Source organism: Pteronotus mesoamericanus, unplaced genomic scaffold (assembly GCF_021234165.1).
Source record: "Pteronotus mesoamericanus isolate MK-2021 breed Mesoamerican mustached bat unplaced genomic scaffold, CSHL_Meso_final contig_702, whole genome shotgun sequence".
NCBI lineage: Eukaryota > Metazoa > Chordata > Mammalia > Chiroptera > Mormoopidae > Pteronotus > Pteronotus mesoamericanus.
This window is the reverse complement of record NW_026555239.1, coordinates 1692802-1712928: the sequence shown is the minus strand read 5'-3', so window position 1 is coordinate 1712928 and position 20127 is coordinate 1692802. Positions and strand designations below refer to the sequence as shown.

The 20127-nt window shown below is 38.7% G+C and overlaps 1 protein-coding gene and 2 pseudogenes across 4 annotated transcripts in view; 2 read left to right on the top strand and 1 right to left on the bottom strand.

The window, feature by feature from the left end:
* TNRC6B (trinucleotide repeat containing adaptor 6B) overlaps positions 1–20127 on the bottom strand; it is a 234991-nt gene that overhangs the window by 77878 nt on the left and 136986 nt on the right. For all 4 annotated transcript variants that reach the window (XM_054582413.1, XM_054582412.1, XM_054582416.1 and 1 more), the window contains one exon: positions 2076–2163. In XM_054582413.1, coding sequence (XP_054438388.1) covers positions 2076–2163 — 88 coding nt within the window. The remainder of the gene's footprint in view (positions 1–2075; positions 2164–20127) is intronic.
* On the top strand, positions 8872–9446 carry LOC129077842 (prefoldin subunit 3-like; annotated as a pseudogene).
* On the top strand, positions 12282–13615 carry LOC129077839 (WD repeat domain phosphoinositide-interacting protein 2-like; annotated as a pseudogene).

The following is a 20127-nucleotide window of genomic DNA, read 5'->3' as shown; positions in this document are numbered from 1 at the left end:
GGAACCCTGGGTTGTGCAATCTGTCTTGTGTCCTAGCTGTTTCTCTGGTTTACCCGCATTAAATGTAGGACCTCCTGGTCCACCAGCCATGTTGACATGCATTCTCTCCACCACGACTGCCTGCTTCTGCCCCTCCTGCTGGTTTGGATGAATGTTTCTTCTTTAACTCCTTGGTTGTCGAACTTTCATATGGTTCAATTTTCTGGCAGTTCTGGTTATTTTTTGTTTTAAAATTTGTTGTTTCCCTTATTTTGGTTGTGCGAAGAAGCAAAGTATATCTACCTATGCTTTCATCTTGGCCGCAAGTCCTGATTTTTCTCTTTACCGAGACTTCTTAACCAATCCTTGATGCAGATGCAAGCACACAGAGATTACCCAGCTGAATAAACTACACTCCCTGCATAAATAATCCCAATTCACTCTTGAACAATAAAAGCAAGCCACTGTTAATTTTAATCATTTTTCTATTAGTAGGATCCACAATGAAAGTTTACAGATGCATACTGTATGAATTGATGAATTGTTTCTAGATATTGACATTTTCAGGTTAAGAGAACACTGTTGTTTATGTGAAGAACAAGAATGGACTACACATATCCTAGTCAACTGCTTTATTTGGCCATCTTCTTGTTTCCAGCCTTTGCTCAGGGTCCCCAGTGTCCAGCCGATTAACAATCCACTCCCACAGACCGCAAAATCCAATTGTTGTACCAATTTAGTAAATGAAATATGAATGACCCAAAGGAAAGAAAGCCTTCATTGAGGTTCACTCTCCCATCACTCCTGGGGGAGGGCTCAGCGTGTGCAGGGCAGAGGAACAATGCCCTTAACACCCTGTGCCTGGTGGAGCTGTTTATTCGCAATCTCAGTGATGTGGAAGTGGCTGCACAGCCAAAAGAAAGTAAGAAAAAAGCATCTAGGTCATTATCTGACAACTTTAGTCAAGCTCTTCACTGTCACTTTAGACAATTCTAACAAGCTCAGATCAGAAGGAGCACATTAAAAGCAGGTACCCAGATAGCATGAAGGTGTGACAGTGAGCACACAACAAACAATAGAAACAAACAATTAAAAACCGACAAAATCTTGAAGACAATAGCAGTCTATTACAGCACCAAGCAATAATGAATATTCCTTTTAATCAAGTCATCAAGAAAAATTACATTTCACAGGTTTAATGTGGCAGGGTTATAGGCAATCCAACTCAAAATATATTTCCAGTATTGTTTTTAATGCTGGCACTCATAAGAGATCTGATTTTAATTAATTCAGAAAACTGATCTATGGGAAACACTATACCCAACAATGCTGGGAAAACTAGTGGAGTCCCTTTTACCTTGCATGCACAGTGCCTGATTGCCTTGAGTCTGTTCTAAACCTAGAGTTCCCTGTGAACCTTTTCAGAATTTCCTCCTCCATGAACTTATCTTCAATAACCTGGGACCACATCAGGGACACTTAAACCTGCTTCTCACAGTGAGGCCCTGCTTCCCAAGTGCTTCAGACAGTGGTGACAAGAACTGGAGGAAAATCATCTTGCTTCCGAAGAAAGGGTCAAAGCAACCCTGCCAAGCCAACGTCCACATGAGGCAATGCTTAAAGGAGTGCCAAGGTGGGGGAAATGAGCCCAGACAATGCCCAGGGCAGAGGGGCATGCTCTGCAATGAAGGGAGCAGGGCAAGGGGCTCAAACCATCGCTGCTCCAACAGCCCATCAGATGAACACCTCAACCAAGTCTTGACAGTTGACAGCTGCCTGCCCTTTTTTTCTTTTAACGTCTCTTTTCCCCAGATCCTCAGTGAGGGATGTTTCTTTATGAAATTATCAAAAGGTAGGCTCATATAAATGACAGCTCTGGGAGTGGACCAAAAAGAGAACAGCAGAGCAAACTATGTCAACTCTGAAGTTATTCTATAAGCTTGCTCAAGAAAATGGAAATTAATTATGATACAAATAAGGAAACACGACAAGAGTTCAAGTGTTGGTAACTGTCTTGCCTTTCTTAATATTGTTTACTGTTGTTTTCACAATATTAGCAACAGCATTGTTTAACAGACTTAACCAATTAAACCCACCTTCTGAGTGGCTTCTTTTTTCTTTTTATCCTCTTTCTTCCTTTTCTTGTCTTCCATTAACTGTTCTTCCCTTTCTTGCTCCTTCTCTCTGTTAAAGTAATATCACACCAGAAGGTTAAATATATGTATTTGTAGCAAATCAAAAGCTTCTAGACGGTGTGCAAGGCAACAATTTTATCTCTGTGACTGAGAACACATTATGTTACTAAAACTAAGAGGCTGCAAAAAGTCACCACATTCAGTTATTCCCATATTTTGGTCTGTCATCCCTTTTCCAAAACATGTCATTAAGTTTAGCTTCAAAGAAATCCATTAAAGTGAGTTTAAAAAAAAAAAAATCCTCACCCAAGGATATGTTTATTGATCCTGGGGGTGGGGGAAGGGAGAGAGAAAGAGAGAAAGACTGATTCACTGCCTCCCTTATGCGCTCCAACTGGAGATCGAACTTACAACCTAGGTATGTGCCCTGACCAGGAATCAAACCCATAATTCTTTGATGCACAGGATGACACTCTAATCAACTGAACCACACAGCCAGGGCTGAAGTGAGTTTTTTATGAGATCTTCCTAAAAGGGGACATGGACGGACGGACACCCCCTCCCCCGGACACCCACACACAATGTATTTCTACTCATCAAAGAACCTGATGTAAATATATGACAACCTCCAGTTGATTTCTGGCAATATTCTTCACAAATAACACAATACATTAATTCAATTATGGTACACAGGTATTTATCATAATTTAGCTGTTTCCCACAACATTTTCAGAGTGATTAGCATAATACTCTATGTTCTACATCTTGTGTTTTTAAGGCAGGTCCTGAGTGTCCTATATATAAGGTATTTTTTATGGGGTGAGTTCACTGTTGTGTCTTCCTGGTGCACACCCGAATCAGGACAATCAGAGTCCCCCCCACATTAAAATAAAAATGATACCCAATAATAAACATTCTAGTTGAAGATATGTGCTAAATCATTCTAGTTGAAGATATGTGCTAAATCCTAAGAAACTAAGATAATGTAATTTATACCTTGCATTTGAAAAGTAACTTTAAAACTTAGTATTTATTCTAACATATTACAGAATACAATCCAATATATATTCTAGTATATATTCTAGCTGCCAACTTTCACTCTATGTATCAACTGGAGAAAACATATAAAAAACCACTGGCATAACTTCAAAGCTCAAGGCAGGAGACCCCAGATGCCATCCTTAATGAATTTCAGAACTTGGAGGACAGCTGGAGACCTAGTTCCCAGGTCCCCAACTATCAAACAGATATGGCCTATAGTACTTGTGATTTTAGGGGATCAACACATCAGATCCATGGTTTCATATAGATATTATCTAGAAAAAAGCTAAAAGTCAGAAAAATTAAAGACAAATATTAAGGTAAAGGTTTGTAGATGCGGCAAAAATCATAAAGATGGTTCCTGAAGGACTCAAGTTTGGGGAGGGGAAATCACTTCGCCTATACAGGAGGGACTTAAGGTCAACAACGAGGTGAGCTCTCATGGACAGGTAATTAATTAATGCTGTGCTTACAGAAAACAAGAACTAAACAACAACAACAACAAAACCAAGAGTTTTACCTACATGTCAAGTTTTCAGTGGCTCTGTCCACATTGACACTTTCTTCTGGTGTATCTCTGGACATAAATATACAAAAGCCTAATGTGCACAATTCACACTCTAAAGGTAACTTTCATGAAACCTTTAAAAATACAATCATGAAAGAGATTTTATTGACATTTCCTTAGGCTTAGCACTGGATTTCTTTGGAGTCAGATTATGTGTACATCAGCCTCATCATGGAACTCTTAGGGAAAATCTACTTGCAGCTGTGCACTAAGAAAATGGATTTACAAAAATCAGCAAGATGGATGATGATCATTTGAGGTAGGCTGACCATAGATCCTGTTACATTTGGCACCTAGAGCCTTCTCCTTCCTCCAGATGCAAATGGAGGAAAAAGATGGGGTTCTTCATGACCCAGTTACTATAACTTGGTTTTCATATTTTAAATTGCAATTGACTACAGGAAAAGAGCAAACACAGCATGAATATCTCCTATTTAAATGCTTTAAAAAAGCATTATGTTGCACTTTTCTATATCAATTCTAAAATTCAAAGTTTACTTTAAAAATGCAATGAAAAACAGCAGTAAATTTTTAATGAGACACAGTCTTAAAAAAAAACAACTAACCTTTTCAAATATTTTTTCCTATAAACAGGTAATTCAGGGAAAGGGACTGAAATTCATGTTAACTACCAGCAGATTTACTTCCAAAACAAATATTTTTCAAAGCTTTCCAGGAGACAGGCTGTGCTTTCACCCTCATCTTTTACTGTGCATATTGGTAGAATTGAGTCTTCTCTTTACATTTCACTTCCTTCGGAAGAATTTATTTTCCCACACTAAACCTGACTTAAAAACCTGCCATTTGCTTAATAATGGATCACACAGTGTTGGGTTTGCCTTTCTTCTAATTGAGTAGTACTCCCTCTTTGCTGCACATTAGCACTGTCTGGGGAGCTTTAAATAGTCCAATGCTGAGTCAGAGCCTGAGCATGGTGCAGGGAGTATCCATGCAGGGAAGGCATTTGGGTGGTGGAGATGCAAGACTGGTTACAGAGAGGGGGACTGATCAGTAAATAAATAAATATATTAAGTATAGTGAGTCAGGTTTCTCACTATTGCAAAATGGAGTTACCAAAATGAAAAGAGAGAATGCACCCTGTGTAGTTGGATCTACTGGCACAAACTCATAGTTTCTAATATACTGTAAGCTACCTGCCTGTTAATTGCCTCAATAATCAGATAATTGTTGTTGCATCACAGCACTTGTGTTCAATTGACCCTTATTTTACTTAATAATGGCCCCAAAGTACCAGAGTAATGATGCTGGCAATTTGAATATGCTAAAGAGAAGCTCTAATGAGCTTTGGTTAAGTTAAAAGGTATGCATAGAAAAGAGTACATATATGGTTTGGCACTACCCATGGTTTCAAGAATCCACCGGGGGTACTGGAACTTATCTCTTGTGCATAAGAGGGGGGACTATCTCCCTTCCCCAACTAGCTCTATTACTGAGAGGGCTTGAGAAACAATCCCCACCCAAATGCCAATGAACATACCTAACACCCAGATTGTGGTTTCTAAATACTATCCAGAGTTCTTTGGAAAAAAGAGATAATCTGGGGGCTCCAGCAAGGAAAATACAAAATGAGCCTGCAATACTTGGTTGCCAAAAAGCAAGGAAATGTTCAACAAATGACGGGACATGTCAAATGGTCACAGAAGCCAGTCTGAAGGGGTTCTTCTAAGTTAAATCTGGGACATGTATTCAAAAGAAGAGCCTCAAAACAACTAATGAAATCATTTAACATACACCAAGTTACTACTACTTGTCAGGCACTGACCTAAGCATTGGGGATTAACAGTGGGTGAGAGAGACTGTCCCTGCCCTCAGATAGTTGACATTCTAGATGGGAGGGAGACAAAACAAACAGGCAGTTGCAGGACATCATTACAAATGCCAAGACCAAAATAAAGCTGAGAAAGAGAATAGAGAGTGGTCCAGAGGGAAGGGATGAGGGAAGAGGGTGGGGTACTTCATACAAGATGCCCCCCTGGAAGGCCTCTCTGAGGTGTTTTTCTGAGTAGAGCCCTAGATGTAGAAAGCCTCCCGGAAACGAGTAGCTGCCGGGGCAGAGGAAATCCTAAGCACAAGGCTCCTGGATGGAGAGCGCTTGGTGTGAACTTTTTTCTGGAGGGGGAAGATGGTACACCCCCCCCCCCTTTCCCTCACCTCCCTTCATGGCAAACACCCCGCCCCCACCTTCACTATTACTTTGTAACATACCAAAAGAACTGTGCATTATTATTGCTTAAAAGCTTTCCTCCTCCTTCCTTCCCTTCACTATTCCAGTGCCTACTTGGTGCCAAACACTGTGGTGGAGGTGAGAATTCAGCAACAAAAAACACGCAGTGCTGTTGGCTGTCCTGGAGTTCTTAGTTTAACTTTTTAAATGGCTGTATCTCGCCTTACAACAGCTTCAGGGCAGGAACCTCTGTTCTTGCTCTGAACACAGCTTACGGTGCCTCTAGTGTTTTGAATGTACCAGAACTTTGGACATGTGAATTCACGGCTTGTGATAATCCAGGTAAGAGATCAACTTCTTTCCACAACTAGAACCATGAAAAATAGTTCTTGAATTCAGGTGCTCAAGCGTATCATGCCTCAAACATCGGTAGAGGCAGGGCTGACAATTTCTTACTTGAAAATGCTAATCACCAATATACTGGCTGGAGTGAAAAGATTATGAGTCTCAATTTAGCTAAACAACCAGGGCTCATCTTGACAGCAAAACACCTTCAGATATAAAGAGAATTTTCCTTTTCTTTAAGACGTGGGTAACTGGTTATCAGAGCATCCAAACCTATTGCTGTGCTCTGTGGTCAGTAAATGTGGCGGTACCTCTGGTCCCAGTTTATAACCAACTCCACACAACTGATGGAGACAGACCTGAACAGATACAACCGATCCACCCAACGTATGAAACATGCCAGATGCAAACCAACACTCTAAAATAACTGTTTATACATCAACAGCTTAGATAAATCTTCAGAAAATTATCATAAGTGAAAACGCCAATCCCAAAGGTTATATACGGTATAATCTCATTTGTATGACATTTCTGAAATGACAAGTGGGGTTGCCAGGAGGTGCGGTGGAATGAGGCCGGTGTGGTTACAAAAAGGGGCAACACTACAAATCTCTGAGGTGAAGGAACTATTCTGTATCTTGATAGTGGTGGCAGATACATGAACCTACATGTGATAAAACTGTACAGAATTAAACACACATACTCAAGTAAGTACAAGTAAAACTGAGGAAATGTAAATAAGATCAGTGAGTTGCATCCACGTATCTTGGTTATTGTATTATACTACAGTCCTTAAAGAAAAAACCATTGGCAGAAGCTGGGTAAAAGGCACATGGAATCTGTATTATTTCTTCCAAGTACACGTGAATCTGTAATTATCTCATTAAGAATTTTAATTTTTAAGAAAGGCCCCAACACTGACTCATCTTTTAGTCATTTGTTTAAAATTTCTTTCCAAGACTTCCTTTAAACAATTTTTAAAATAGTTCTTTGTGGAAGTCATGTAAGAATCCAAAAGAATTTTAGAAATTGTTTAGGTCCTGCTATTCACAGAAATGCATTTCCAAAAATATTCTAGAATCTGCACCTCACCCCAATATGTTCAAATCATTATAGTTTTATCAATCAGGGTTCCTTAAGTACATTATATGATAAATACAATTGCAGGGATATTTAAAATGTCCTATTATCACACAATTCACAATATAATTCTTTAATTGAGAATTTCAGAGATAGGAGCTGCTATTTGACTTTTTGCAGGACATGTGCACCAGCTCAGTCAACTCCAATCCCAAGCCCCTTCTGGTCTATTTCCTGACTCCCTCATAATTAGAGATCAAGAAGCGCTTTATGTTCTACCAGTAAGTTGTGCTGTGTGTGACTTGAACAGGGAACTGACAGAGTACAGGCCATCCATCCTCTCAGGGAGCTTGGCAGAAATGATGTGGTCCTAGAGCCAACACCTATTAACAGCAGTTTCCGGAATGTACAGGAAGAAGAAAAGGCTCCCAGGGGTCTCCAGTTCCATGGTGTGGTTCCCAAGGATCTATGAGATAGTATTAGCATTTAATAGACCCCTGGTACAGTGGCAGTGCACTGTAGTGTCTGCATACTAAGAACTCTGTTCAACACAGATTTATATATGGTTTCCAAAACACATCTAATATATGTAACTTTTATAGACATTTATTTCCTTGAAAGACAATTGGTAATTCGGCAATTCATAAAACAGTAAGAAAATAACTAGACATAAAACCATTAACAGTCGTAATCAATTAAGTATTAATGATACCACACACATATTTGGAGTGAGAAAAATTAACAAAAGCAATATAATAAAAAGAGTTAAGTAATGTACTCAAAGTATCCATTGAGTGTTTTTAATTAAAAATATATTTTAAGAAAGATAGAATGTTGGAATATATCCATTCAGGCAGAGGAAATTACATAGTAGGGACCTCCAAATAAATGTGTTGGAGTTGTTCTGAACATTTTTTCATTTGCTGGATCTGAATGTGGGAATTTAATGGGATGCTAATGTAATTTGCACATGATATTAAATTAGTAGATGAGGCCAAACAGCATTGAGGCATAAAAATCATTCTAACAGTGAGTGGCTCACAGGAAGAAAATTTAACACAGCTCCTCCTACATATGGCTTATTGTCTTATATGAAGTTGTGTAAAGCAATACTTTTCGAACTTTAATGGGAATCTTGGTAAAATGTAGATTCTTAGTTTGAGTGGGCTGGGACCTATAATTCTCCATTTCTAATAAGCTACTGATTCCTGGACCTTACCTTGAATTGCACAGGTATAATGCATTTGGTTGTTTCTTTCCAAGAAGATATGGAATTGTAATCCTTTATCCAAAGATAAAGAACTCATTAAACTCAAGCCTATGCCTTGTTATTCCCATCTGTGTTTCAGTTCCAAATTACAAAGTAATCTTCATGAAGATATGTATATTGAAAGGTAATTAAACAACTGAGGTAGTACAAAATATGCATGGAATTCCAATTAAATTATAACACTAAGAATAGCTGGGACCAGCAATTCGTCAAGATGGTGACTGCTAAAGACGGTGGCTGCTAAAGACAGTTGTGGCTTAGGAGAAGTGGGTGTAGGGAACGCGCTGTGGCTCCACTTATGTAGATTCCTTCATGAAACAGACTGGGAGTGAGACTGCAGATACAGTACTAAAAAAAACTGGATGAAGAGTACCAGAAGTGTAAGTTCATGGAACTCAGCCTTGCTCAAAAGAAAAAAAGGCCGAAAGGTAGATTCCTGAAATTAAGCAGACTTCTGAAATTCTAAAATACATGCGGAAGAAAAATGGAGTCCACCAATTCACTGGAGACCAGATTCCTACTGGCAGATAACCTGCATTGCAAAGCTTCAGTTCCTCCTACTGATAGTGTATCTGTGGTTGGAGGCTAATGTAATGCTTGAATATGGTATTAATGAAGCTCAGACATTGTTAGAAAAGAATTTATCGACTGCCACAAAGAATCTTGATTCTCTTGAGAAAGACCTTGATTTTCTTTTGAGATCAATTTACTACCACAGAAGTCAATATAGCCAGGGTTTATAATTGGGATGTAAAAAGAAGAAACAAAGATGATTCTACCAAGAACAAAGCATAATGCTGGCAATAAAAAATGTGGTTCAGTTTTCCAAACATGTTCTTTTAAATACTCTGAAGTTTACCCTGAAAGGTTGAAGTAACTTTGAATAATTTTTAACAGTAAAAATAATAATTAAAATTTTATTTTATGAAATTAGCAGTATTTTTTTTCCCTCTGTATTTCCAACAAAGAAAATGTAACTTTATTTTTTTTGCCATAAGAAAAGTCTTAGTTGAAATGGCTGAAAACTGATGCATGCTATGGAGGCTGAATTCTGGACATTTCAGTACAGTTTACTTTTTCTTTATTAGTTGATGTTACTCTCACTTGATGTTGTTAAACCAGTTTAGAGGTAGGAAAAAGTCAGTTTGAATATTTGCCAACTTGCTTTTCTTTAGTACATGTGGGTTTTTAAGATCCTCTGTTCCTTGTCTTCTGTAAATGGAATTACTGCTTAGCCAATAACTATTCATTATATTCTGTAGTTTTCAGGCAATGGCCATTTGCCTTCCTAAATTTTAAGAGGGCTATTGAAACAACACTTTTTCTTATCTTCTACAAGTGCACAGTGTTTTTGCAAGGCCAACCTAAGGAAGGTTTCAGCCAACATGAAGTAATAAAACCACCCACTCAGAACTCTTGGCTGAGGTGATTTTGTATTTCTTAGTAATTCTCCAAAGCAGCTGAACAGGAATATTAAGGTAAATAAAAATCAGCAACAGTTGGAAAGACTTATGAGGTTCTTGTTCTTGTTTTTTTTTTAAACTAATGATAAAACCTTACAGGAATAGTAGAAAACCCCCATGGAAAGCCATTGGTACAGTGGCCAGTACTGGGTGATACATATTCTGGTTAAAACACAAATGTATAATTCCATTTCCATGTAGTAAAAAGTATACTTATAAAATGTTTTGTCCTGTATTTTATAATATTAAAAGTTAAGTTAAAACTGGGGAAAAAATAGTTAAGGCCAAATCTGTGCACGCCAAAACAAAACACAAAAGATCTGGATGACAGCAGATGTAAAGCATCAACAGTTGAAGGGTGTCATCAATTGCACATGGATGTCAGAGATGTCAAGCATGTAAAAGAAGAGTGTTTCAGACTCAATGAAATATAGCAATAAGACTTCTGCACACATAGCCTCTGACCCTTTCCCATTTTCCATATTGAGGCTCATGCAGGAATAAGCTTATTTGGAATTACTCAAGCCAAATAAAGATAATATATTTAAAAGAGCTTGTTTTCACTTTCGGAAATTCCATGTGGCAAAAGTTGTAATGAATAATTTGGGGGAGTGTTCCCTGAAAATGATTTCAGGGTTACAATGGTGCCTGAGAAATATCTAGTTTGAAACTACAACTCTCCTATCTTACATACTCTTGCCAGGCAGCCCAGCAATCTCTAACAAAGGAAACTCCCAACATTCTATACAATTGTAGTGCAGCTGTGTAGGAAATTCTTTATATTGCCTTGGAAACTGTCTACTTATAGCCTCCACCCACCCTGGTCCTAAGCTTTCCCTTTCAGACTGCAAAGAACAAGTCTTCTAAATATTTGTAGTCATGCATCATGCATCCCTGAGGTACTCACAATTTCCAAACATTCCACATATGACCTAGTTTTCTACCCCCTCACCAGTGGGGTCATAATCCCCTAAACAAGTTCCAGTTTGTCTACATTCATCCAATTATTGGACAAAGCAGTGCCACATTCAGTAGGCCTGCCCCTTCCTTGTTCCAGATGATAAACCACTGCTGATACAGTCAAAGAGCAAGTTTGCCTTTTTGGAAGTCACATCTTACTGAGTTACAACCATCTAACTCCAATATTTTTCACAGTACTGCTAAGTTTGTTATCACAGCCAAGTGCAGGATCTTACATATGTCCTTATTAATGTCCTCTGTGATCACCACCTCCTACAGTCTTCCCTGCATTGCAGGGAAAGGCCTGGAACTGTATTTCCCAGAATCCCATTTCCCATTTGTTCTAGGTTAGAGGTTGCCAGTGAGAGGGACCCACTCGGTATTTGGAAGGCAGAAAGAAATCAATACTCTTTGAAAACATTTGCAAGCAGACAACGTGGGCATCAGTAGACAGGACTTCCCACATTTACAGTAGCTGCCAGGTGAGCTGAAGCCATACTGCTGCTGCAGGCAGCTGAGATCACTGCTTTCCTGGGAATCTGGCGCTCTAATTTCATCAACCATAATATCAGCCTCCTTGAATGTTTTTCTCCCAGACTTTCTACTGGTTGTGTAAGCCCTTCATTTCCTACATCAAAATCTCTCCTTCTTCAAAAATACAACAGGTCCTACCAAAAAACCTGCCAGAATTAGTAAACGACTACCTAGGTTGTACAAGATCAGATGTAAAACCATTTCTATGTACTAGTGACAATCAGAAATGGAAAAGTTTTCAAATTTTATTTACAGTAGCATCGAAATTATAAAATACTAAGGGGTAAATCTGACAAAAAAAATGTGCAATCTCCACACATGGAAAACTCTAAAATGTTGTTGAGAGAAAAATCTCAAAACTTAAGTTGAAAGATATACCTTATTTATAGATAGGAAGATGCGATATTGTTAAAATGTCAATTCTCCCAAAACTGATTTATAGATTCAAAACAATCCCTATCAAAATCCCAATATGACTTTTTCAGTAGGATCTGACAAGTTCCTTTTACAATTCAAAAAGACACAGGTATCCCAGCTCTGGAGCACAACAAGAGAGGGGATGTGGGTGGGGGAGGGGGGAAGAGGTGGCAAATGATTTCTGGGGCAGCTGCTGCAGTGACCTCGGTGGTGAGCGGGGCCCAGCGCTGACCCTGAGCACACTCGACTCCCCGTTCTGCACATGAGCCCCTCACCAGGCCCACCTGCCTACCATGTGCCCATCATGAACCTGGCCGGTGAGAGTGGAGTGGCTGGAGCCAGCCAGCTGGACTTCACCAACTTCAACCAGAACGCCACACCAGTGAAAATGGCACAAAAAACAACTCGCCTCTGTCGTCTTGCTCATTCCTGGTCCCTTGCTGTTGATAGCAAGCCTGGTTATAAATTTTTCTCCCTTGCTCTGTGGATATGCCAGAACAGATCAATGAATGCACTGACACTGAAGACGTGCATTGTAGAAAGGTTGTCCTCAAGCAGCTTGGTGGCCATTGTCAGCCTGAAAGCTCCTAGGAAGCTAAGAGTTTGCCACTTTAAGAAAGAAACAGAAATCTGTAACTACAGCCACTCCAACAAGATACTCGCTGTGAAGTTGGACAGGAAGAGGCTCACAATGTGCCTGGAAGAGTCTCTGTATCTACACATCATCTGGGACATGACGGTAACGCACACCCCCAGGGAGACCCTGACCCCAAGCCCAGTAGGTCTGTGTGTGCTGTCCATCAATGACAGCTGCTACCTGGCATACCCTGGCAGCTCCACCATCGAGGAAGTGCAGGTATTCAACACCATTAATTTGAGAGTTGCCAACATGATCCCAGCTCACAACAGTCCTTTAGCTGCTCTGACTTTCGTGATTAGGGTATTTTCCATTCCAGAGGGATGGAAGCTCTTTGAGTCCTGAAGAAGAGTTAAGAGGTGTGTGAGCATCTGCTCCCTGGCCTTCAGCATGGATGGCATATTCCTCTCCACCTCCAGCAACAGAGATTGTGCAGATCTTCAAACTCAAGACTGTGAGGGAAAAACCTCAGGAGGAGCCCACCACCTGTATCAGGTACTTCTGGAAGGTGCTCATAGCTTCCACCAGCTACTTGCCCTCCCAAATAACAGAAATGTTTTACCGGGGCAGAGCCTTTGCCACAGTCTGCCTGCCGTTCTGTGGCCACAAAACACCTGCGCCCTAACAACAATTCAAAAGATCCCCCGACTGCTGGTGGGAGCTGGTGATGGCTTGGCTAAGTACCGTGACCCCGAGGAAAAGGGCGAGTGCACCCTGATGAAGGAGCACAACTTGGATGGCAGCATGGAGACAACCAATGAAATCTTAAGACTTCACCTTTCACAACTGCCCCTTAGTAATAACTCAGACCCTATGGCACGGCTATAGCGGAAGGTACACCTGCACCTGCATCTCTGACAGGACTTGCCCATGCAGATGAGCTGGGTGTTTGGAGGAAGAAGTCAGAGCCCTGTGGCTGGAGGAGAGTGAGCACCTCCCCATGACTGTCCAGACTGACTGAACCTGACCTGTGAACTCTGACCCCAAAGCAGAGAACACTGGCTGACAGAGAGGACTTTGTGTTATGCTATGAACTTTGACCTGAACTGGGGGAAGGGCATGGCAGAGACCTAAAAAAAAAATAAATAAATAAATAAATAAATAAATAAATAAATAAATAAATAAATAAATTTGTAGCTGTAGTCCCGTCCCCTACTGCTGAGAAATACATGGGTTTTACTTCAGTGGCTTATAAATAAATAAATAAATAAATAAATAAATAAATAAATATAAAATTCATAAGGATCCAGGATAGTCAACAGCTGTTTAAAAAGAACAAAGTGGTAGGACTTACACAACCTGACACCCAGACTTATTACAGATAAAGTAATTAAGACAGTGTGTTATTGGCACCAAGACAGACAAAAAGTTCAATGAGATAGAATATACTCCAGAAAGAGACCAACACAGGGCAGATAACTGATTTTCCAAAAAGATGCAAAAAGCCCTGCCTGGTACAGCTCAGTGGATTGAGCGCTGGACTGCGAACCTTAAAGTCGCTAGTTCAATTCCCAGTGAAGGCACATGCCTGGGTTCCTTGTCAGGTCCCTCAGCTGGGGATGTTCAAGAGGCAATCCATGGATGCTTCTCTGGCACATCAATGTTTCTCTCCCTCTTTTCCACTCTCTTTAAAAATATTTATTTTTAAAAAGATGCAAAGGTAATTCAGTGAAGAAAGGCTAGCCTTTTCAGCAAGTGTTGGAATATTTGGATAGCCATATGTAAAACCAAAACAAAAACCTCAATCCATACCTTGCACTATACAAAAAAGAAATTAACTCAAAATGGATCACAGACCTAAATACAAAGCCTAAAACTAGAAGAGAATGGGCAAGATAACATATACTTTCTTCTAGGAGAAAAATCTCTGTGACCTTGGGTTAAGCAAATCATTTCTTAGATAACATACCAAAAAAGTGCAATGCATAAAAGAAAAAAAATTGGCAAATTTGATTAATCAAAATTAAGAATACGTCTTCAAAAAATGTTACAGGAATGAAAAGAGCTGCAGAGTGGGGGAAAATATTTGCAAATCACTTATCTGATAAAGAATTTGTGTCCAGATATATTGTATAAAGAAACTCAGAACTCAGTAAGAAAACAACCCAATTGTTTAAGTGGTCAAAGGATTTGAACAGACACTTTACCAAACTTATATGGATAGCAAATAAGCACATAAAAAGATGTTCAACATTATTAAGGGAAAAGAAAAACCAAATTAAAGCCACTATGAGGTGCTACCACATACATACTTATTAGAATGTTCAAATATAAAAAGACTGACCATACCAAGTTTTGACAACTGAAACCCTTTCATGGTGGGAATGTGAAATAGAACAACTTTGGAATAGTTTGGCAGTATCTTAAATATACACATGCTATATGACCCATCCATTCCATGCCTAGGTATCCTAGAGAAAAGAAAGAATATGTCCAATGCAAAGATTTCTAAATGAATAATCATAGCAGCTTATTTATAATAGTTGAAAACTAGAAACTACTCAAATGTGTACCAGTAGGTGAATAGATAAACAAACTGTGGTATGAAATCTGCTCAGCAATCAGAGAATGAACTTCATACATGCAACATGGATAAGCCTCAAAATAATTATGCTGAGTGAAAGAAGCCATACAAAAGCACGTTATGTTCCATTTGTATAAAATTCTAGAAAACACAAAGTAATCTAGAGAGACATATAGCAGGTTAGTGCTTACCTGGGGGTTGGGAAAGGTGGGAAGAAGAGCTGACCAAAGGGTACAAAGAGACTTTGAGGGACAAGGATACAATCATTATTTTTTGTATACATAGTTCAAAATTTAGTGTCTATTGAACACAAAATATAAGCGGTTTATTATATACCTCAGTAAGGGGCTAAATAAAAACAAAAAGGAAAAGGAAAAAATCTTTCCTACATGGAATACCTACAATAACCTCTGTTTTCCTGAAAGAGCCCTGACTGATATGCCAGTACAAGTGAGATCTCTTTATCAGTTGAAATTTCACCCAGGGTGTGCACACTGTTCCCTAAGATGGTAAATCTTTAAATTGGAGCCTCTGCATGGATAATGTTCCTACAGTGTACAGTTTCATTTTTAAAAGCCTCCTATAAAAGAAAGCTTACTAAGTCAAACATCTGAATTTTCAGACTTACCTTTCTTTCCATTTTATTGCACCTATGCTCTGGGGATCCCCATAAAGTATAGGCATCTTCACTGGACTTTCTCATCAAGTTTCATCCAACTGGGAAAACCTGTGTGCTGTGTTTGTGCTGTAGCTCTGACTCAAATCTATTTTTTCAACCACCTTGTTGTTTTGTTTGCCTTATACTAAGTTCCAGCAAACTCAAAGGACCCCTTAGGTCTTACTGTGCTAAAATGTAGTGACTAAATCTTTGTCAACACCATTTTTCATCTTACTCCTGAAATTATGTTCCCACACACTACAATCAGTATGCCAGGCTTCTAAAGACAGCCTGAAATTAGAAGTAGTTTTATAAACCAAACAGGCCAAGGAACAGCATCACCATGAGGGCTATACCACATACTCTAATATTTATTTCCTAGAACCATTAAAAACTATGTTTAAACCTTAAAGGCCAGACAAACCCACAAAAGCAAGAGAAGCACTCTTCCCTGAGCATACAACAGGAAAGAAAGTGAAAAGAAATAAGGTATAGTAATCTAAGCCAGAGCTTTGGAAATCACTACAGAAGTGATAAAATATGGTTCTAGAGCAGGAAAGAAAATGTTTTTCAATCAGAATCCACATTTGTGAGGCACATGTTATTTATAAGAATTAACAACTTATTAACAGAAGATAGTGGGGCTGCATTCTTTTTTTATGTAGCTTCTCCTTCTTTGCCTACTTCTACACATGGTATGAAAAGAATTATAATATTAAAACAATAAATATAAATAACTGACATTTGAAGTCATTAAGATTGTTAGCAATTCCACCAAAACTACACAGTAAGTTGAAATTCCATTAAAAGGCAATTTTAAAGCAACTGAAGCGTGACATATCCAAGTGCATCAAGGAGTGACTTGGTGGCTAGGCAAAATGCCCAAAGTGCTTTAAACTTGTCCATCCACACCAAGGCCTCATCTTTGAAGAGGCTGCTTTGGAAGTCTTGGCCTGAGGTTCATATCCCTGTGTGTGTATTCCCAATGGAGATGTATGGAAGATTCTGGGAGGTCTACTGCCCTCCAACACAGGGAAAGGGAGTTGGGTAGTTAGTGTGCGCCCTTGCACTGGGGGACATTACCTTCATTCTCTGGATCCTTCTCTCTCACTGACTGAGCCACTTTCTTTCTCAAGGCTACACTTGCACACATAAGAAAGGGGGCCAAATAATGTATATTAATCTTTAAAAGTATTTCTTCAATCTAAGGAACAAAAAAGAAAATTCAAACAATAATTCATTTGGTTCTTCTCTGATCATGGGGCTGACACATACCACGTTGACAAAGAGGCAAGCAAGGTCAGAAGGGTAATGTCATAATGTGGCACATCAAGGAAAACACTTTTTGCATACCTTTCTAGATCTGTGTCTTAAGGGGGGAAAAATGCATTATATGTAAGAAATTAAATGGAAGAGATATGGACTTTCAGAGGTCACGCAGTAACTACTGCAGACAATGAGTAAGCTTCCAGATTCTACCACACCACTACCTAATATTTTATTAAGTTTGTGCCTGTTATTTTAACTCTGGAAACCCTCTGAGAAAGGGTGCCATTTGTGACACTTATCTTGGTAGTGAAAAAATTAGCAGAGAATGAAATCCACTCTGAATTCAGAATCCCAGAGGTGACAGTCGTACCCTGCTTCTCAATGGTTTTAATTTATGCTCTATTTTCAGAATAGTAAAAATGGAAAATCACATTCTTGTGTGCCAGCAGTCAGCATTCAAATTTAGTAAGTTGAATGATAATAAATGAATTACTTTGAGGAAAATGTGTATTTCTGAAAGATAAGCATGTTTAATGTTAATAAGTAACCAACTACAGAATAAAGCTAACTCACGAACTTACATGAACTAAAATTATGCACCAGTGGGAAAAAGACTCAAAATTTAAAATATTATTTATATACAGACTTTTGGTAATAGCTAAGCTAACATAAACCTATGTTTAACTCTTCAGGATCAGATATAAGATGCCTACCTTCATTTAAGACAATATTCAAGTCTCTATATAATACAGTTTTGTACTTAATTTCTATTAGATATCCTAAGGAAAATTTTTACAGAAAGGTCTACCATTGTAATCTTTAATAAGTAATCTCAGCAATACCTATGTGCAAATATGGTTTTATGAGCAACTTCAGTTTCTCTTAAACAAAGTATCAAGAAGATCTCCCTTCCCCCCACTTTTAGTTAAGAATTCTGCTTTCTAGTATCATTTGAGTCTAGGGACTCTCTTAAGAAATGAGTGCAGTATTTATCTTATTTCTTTGTGTTATAGGACCCTCAGTTTTCAACATCTTTGCAGTTCTTTTTATTCTACCTCCCACAATCCCATATCCAAGCATGGTTAATTACAACAAGCAGAGCCCTCTACCTGGGTCACCATATAGAGAGAAAACACACAGGCTTTGAAGTTTGATCGTTTTAAGATCAAACTCTATTTATCTTGGGTCCAGACACTAGGGCAAATTACCTGGTCTCTTAGTCAGTTTCTGTATCTATAAAATGGGGGTTAAACTATGTCTGTGTGGATTAGACGTAACAATACTCAGCCTAGGGTTCTCCTTGCTGCTGCTGCTGTTTCTGGTAGCACTGTGCTCCTCCTCCTGTTTCACATCAAACACCTATTATGCATAAAGCACCAGAGAAGGAGCTATAGATAATCAAAGAGGTATGAGACACACACCATTCCTGAGAAGGCCCTCAAGAACCTCTGTTAATTCTCCCAGCCGAGTGGTTGGGATGTCATTCCATACACAAAAAGGTTGTGGGTGTGATTCCCCGATAGGCTACTGTACGGGAAGCAACCGAATAATGTTTCTCTCTCACACCGGGGGGGGGGGGGTGGCGTGTGTGTGTGTCTCTCTCTCTGTTCCTTTCCCTTCCTCTCTGTCTAAAATCAATAAAAAACAAACAAAAAAACCCCTTATGTGCGGATTAAAAAATAAATACAAATTAATGAAAAAAAGACCTTCCATGATTCTCACTATAAAAACTGAATTCATACATCACACATGCAAATAAACTCCAGATGGAGAAAAGAGCTCAAGGTAAAGGGAGGAAGGAAGGAAACCATTAAAACACTCAAAGAAACTGGCTAACTTTTCTTTCCATAATTGCAGAGTAAAAAAAGACTTTCGAACTATGACATATCTTAGAACCTATGAACAAATGATTGCTGTATCTGTATAAAGAAGAGATATATAAAAACTTTAAAACAATTACTATAAAACCCACCAGGAACAAAATAAGTATTTTCTGGGGAAAATACATTAACAATTTATATAACAAAGAGCTTAGTTCCATAATACATAAAGAGCTCTTACAAATCAATAAGGAAAAGACCAGCAATCCAATAGGAAAGCAGGTGAAGGAAATCAACAGACAGTTCACAGAGAAGGAAATAAAGAGTTGTAAAACATACGAAATGATGAGCTATTGCATTCTCTGTGGGAACAGTATAATAAAACAGTACCAAGACACCATCTTCCACTTAACAAACAGTCAAAGACTAAATTTGGTAAAAAAACACAGTTCTAATAAAGGTGTCAGGGAAAGACATTCACCTATATTGCTGATGAGAATATAAACTGATACAATCTCTGTAAAGGACAATTTGACAGGTAACTGTCAAAATTAAAGTATTATGTAGTCTCTGATCCAGCTGTCTAACTTCTAGGAATGTATCACAGGAAAATAATTACACATGTGGGAAATTATGTATGTAAAGTATATTCACTGCAACATGTTTGTAATGGCAAGATTGGAAACAGTCCATCAGTTAGGAGACTGGTTAAATATATTATAGCTTATCCACACAAGGGAATCCTATGCAATTATAAAAGGAAGCTCTTTATGTACTAATGCAGATAGATCCAAAAAATACGTTGTTAAATTTAAAAAGATCCAAAAAAGTGTATTTATGCTACTGTGTGTAAGAAAAAGAAGGCTTATATGTAATTCTTTTTTTAAAATCCTCACCTAAGAATATGTTTACTGATTTTACAGAGAGGAAGGAAGGGGGAGGAGGAAGAGAGTGAGAGAGAGGGAGAGACAAAAACATCGATGCGAGAGAGAGATATCAACTGGATGCTTCCTGTACATGCCCCAACTGGGGCTTGAACCTGCAACCTTTGGCTGTATGAGATGATGCTCCAATTAACTAAGCCACCCGGCCAGGGCAATTAAATGTACTTTTTCATCTATGAGTAGAGACTCCCTGGAAGGAAACACAAATTAGTAACTACTGCCTTAGAGACAGAAAAACTACTTTTAAAAAGATACTGCATCAAGATGTTACCACTGGGGAAAGTACATGAGATTTTTT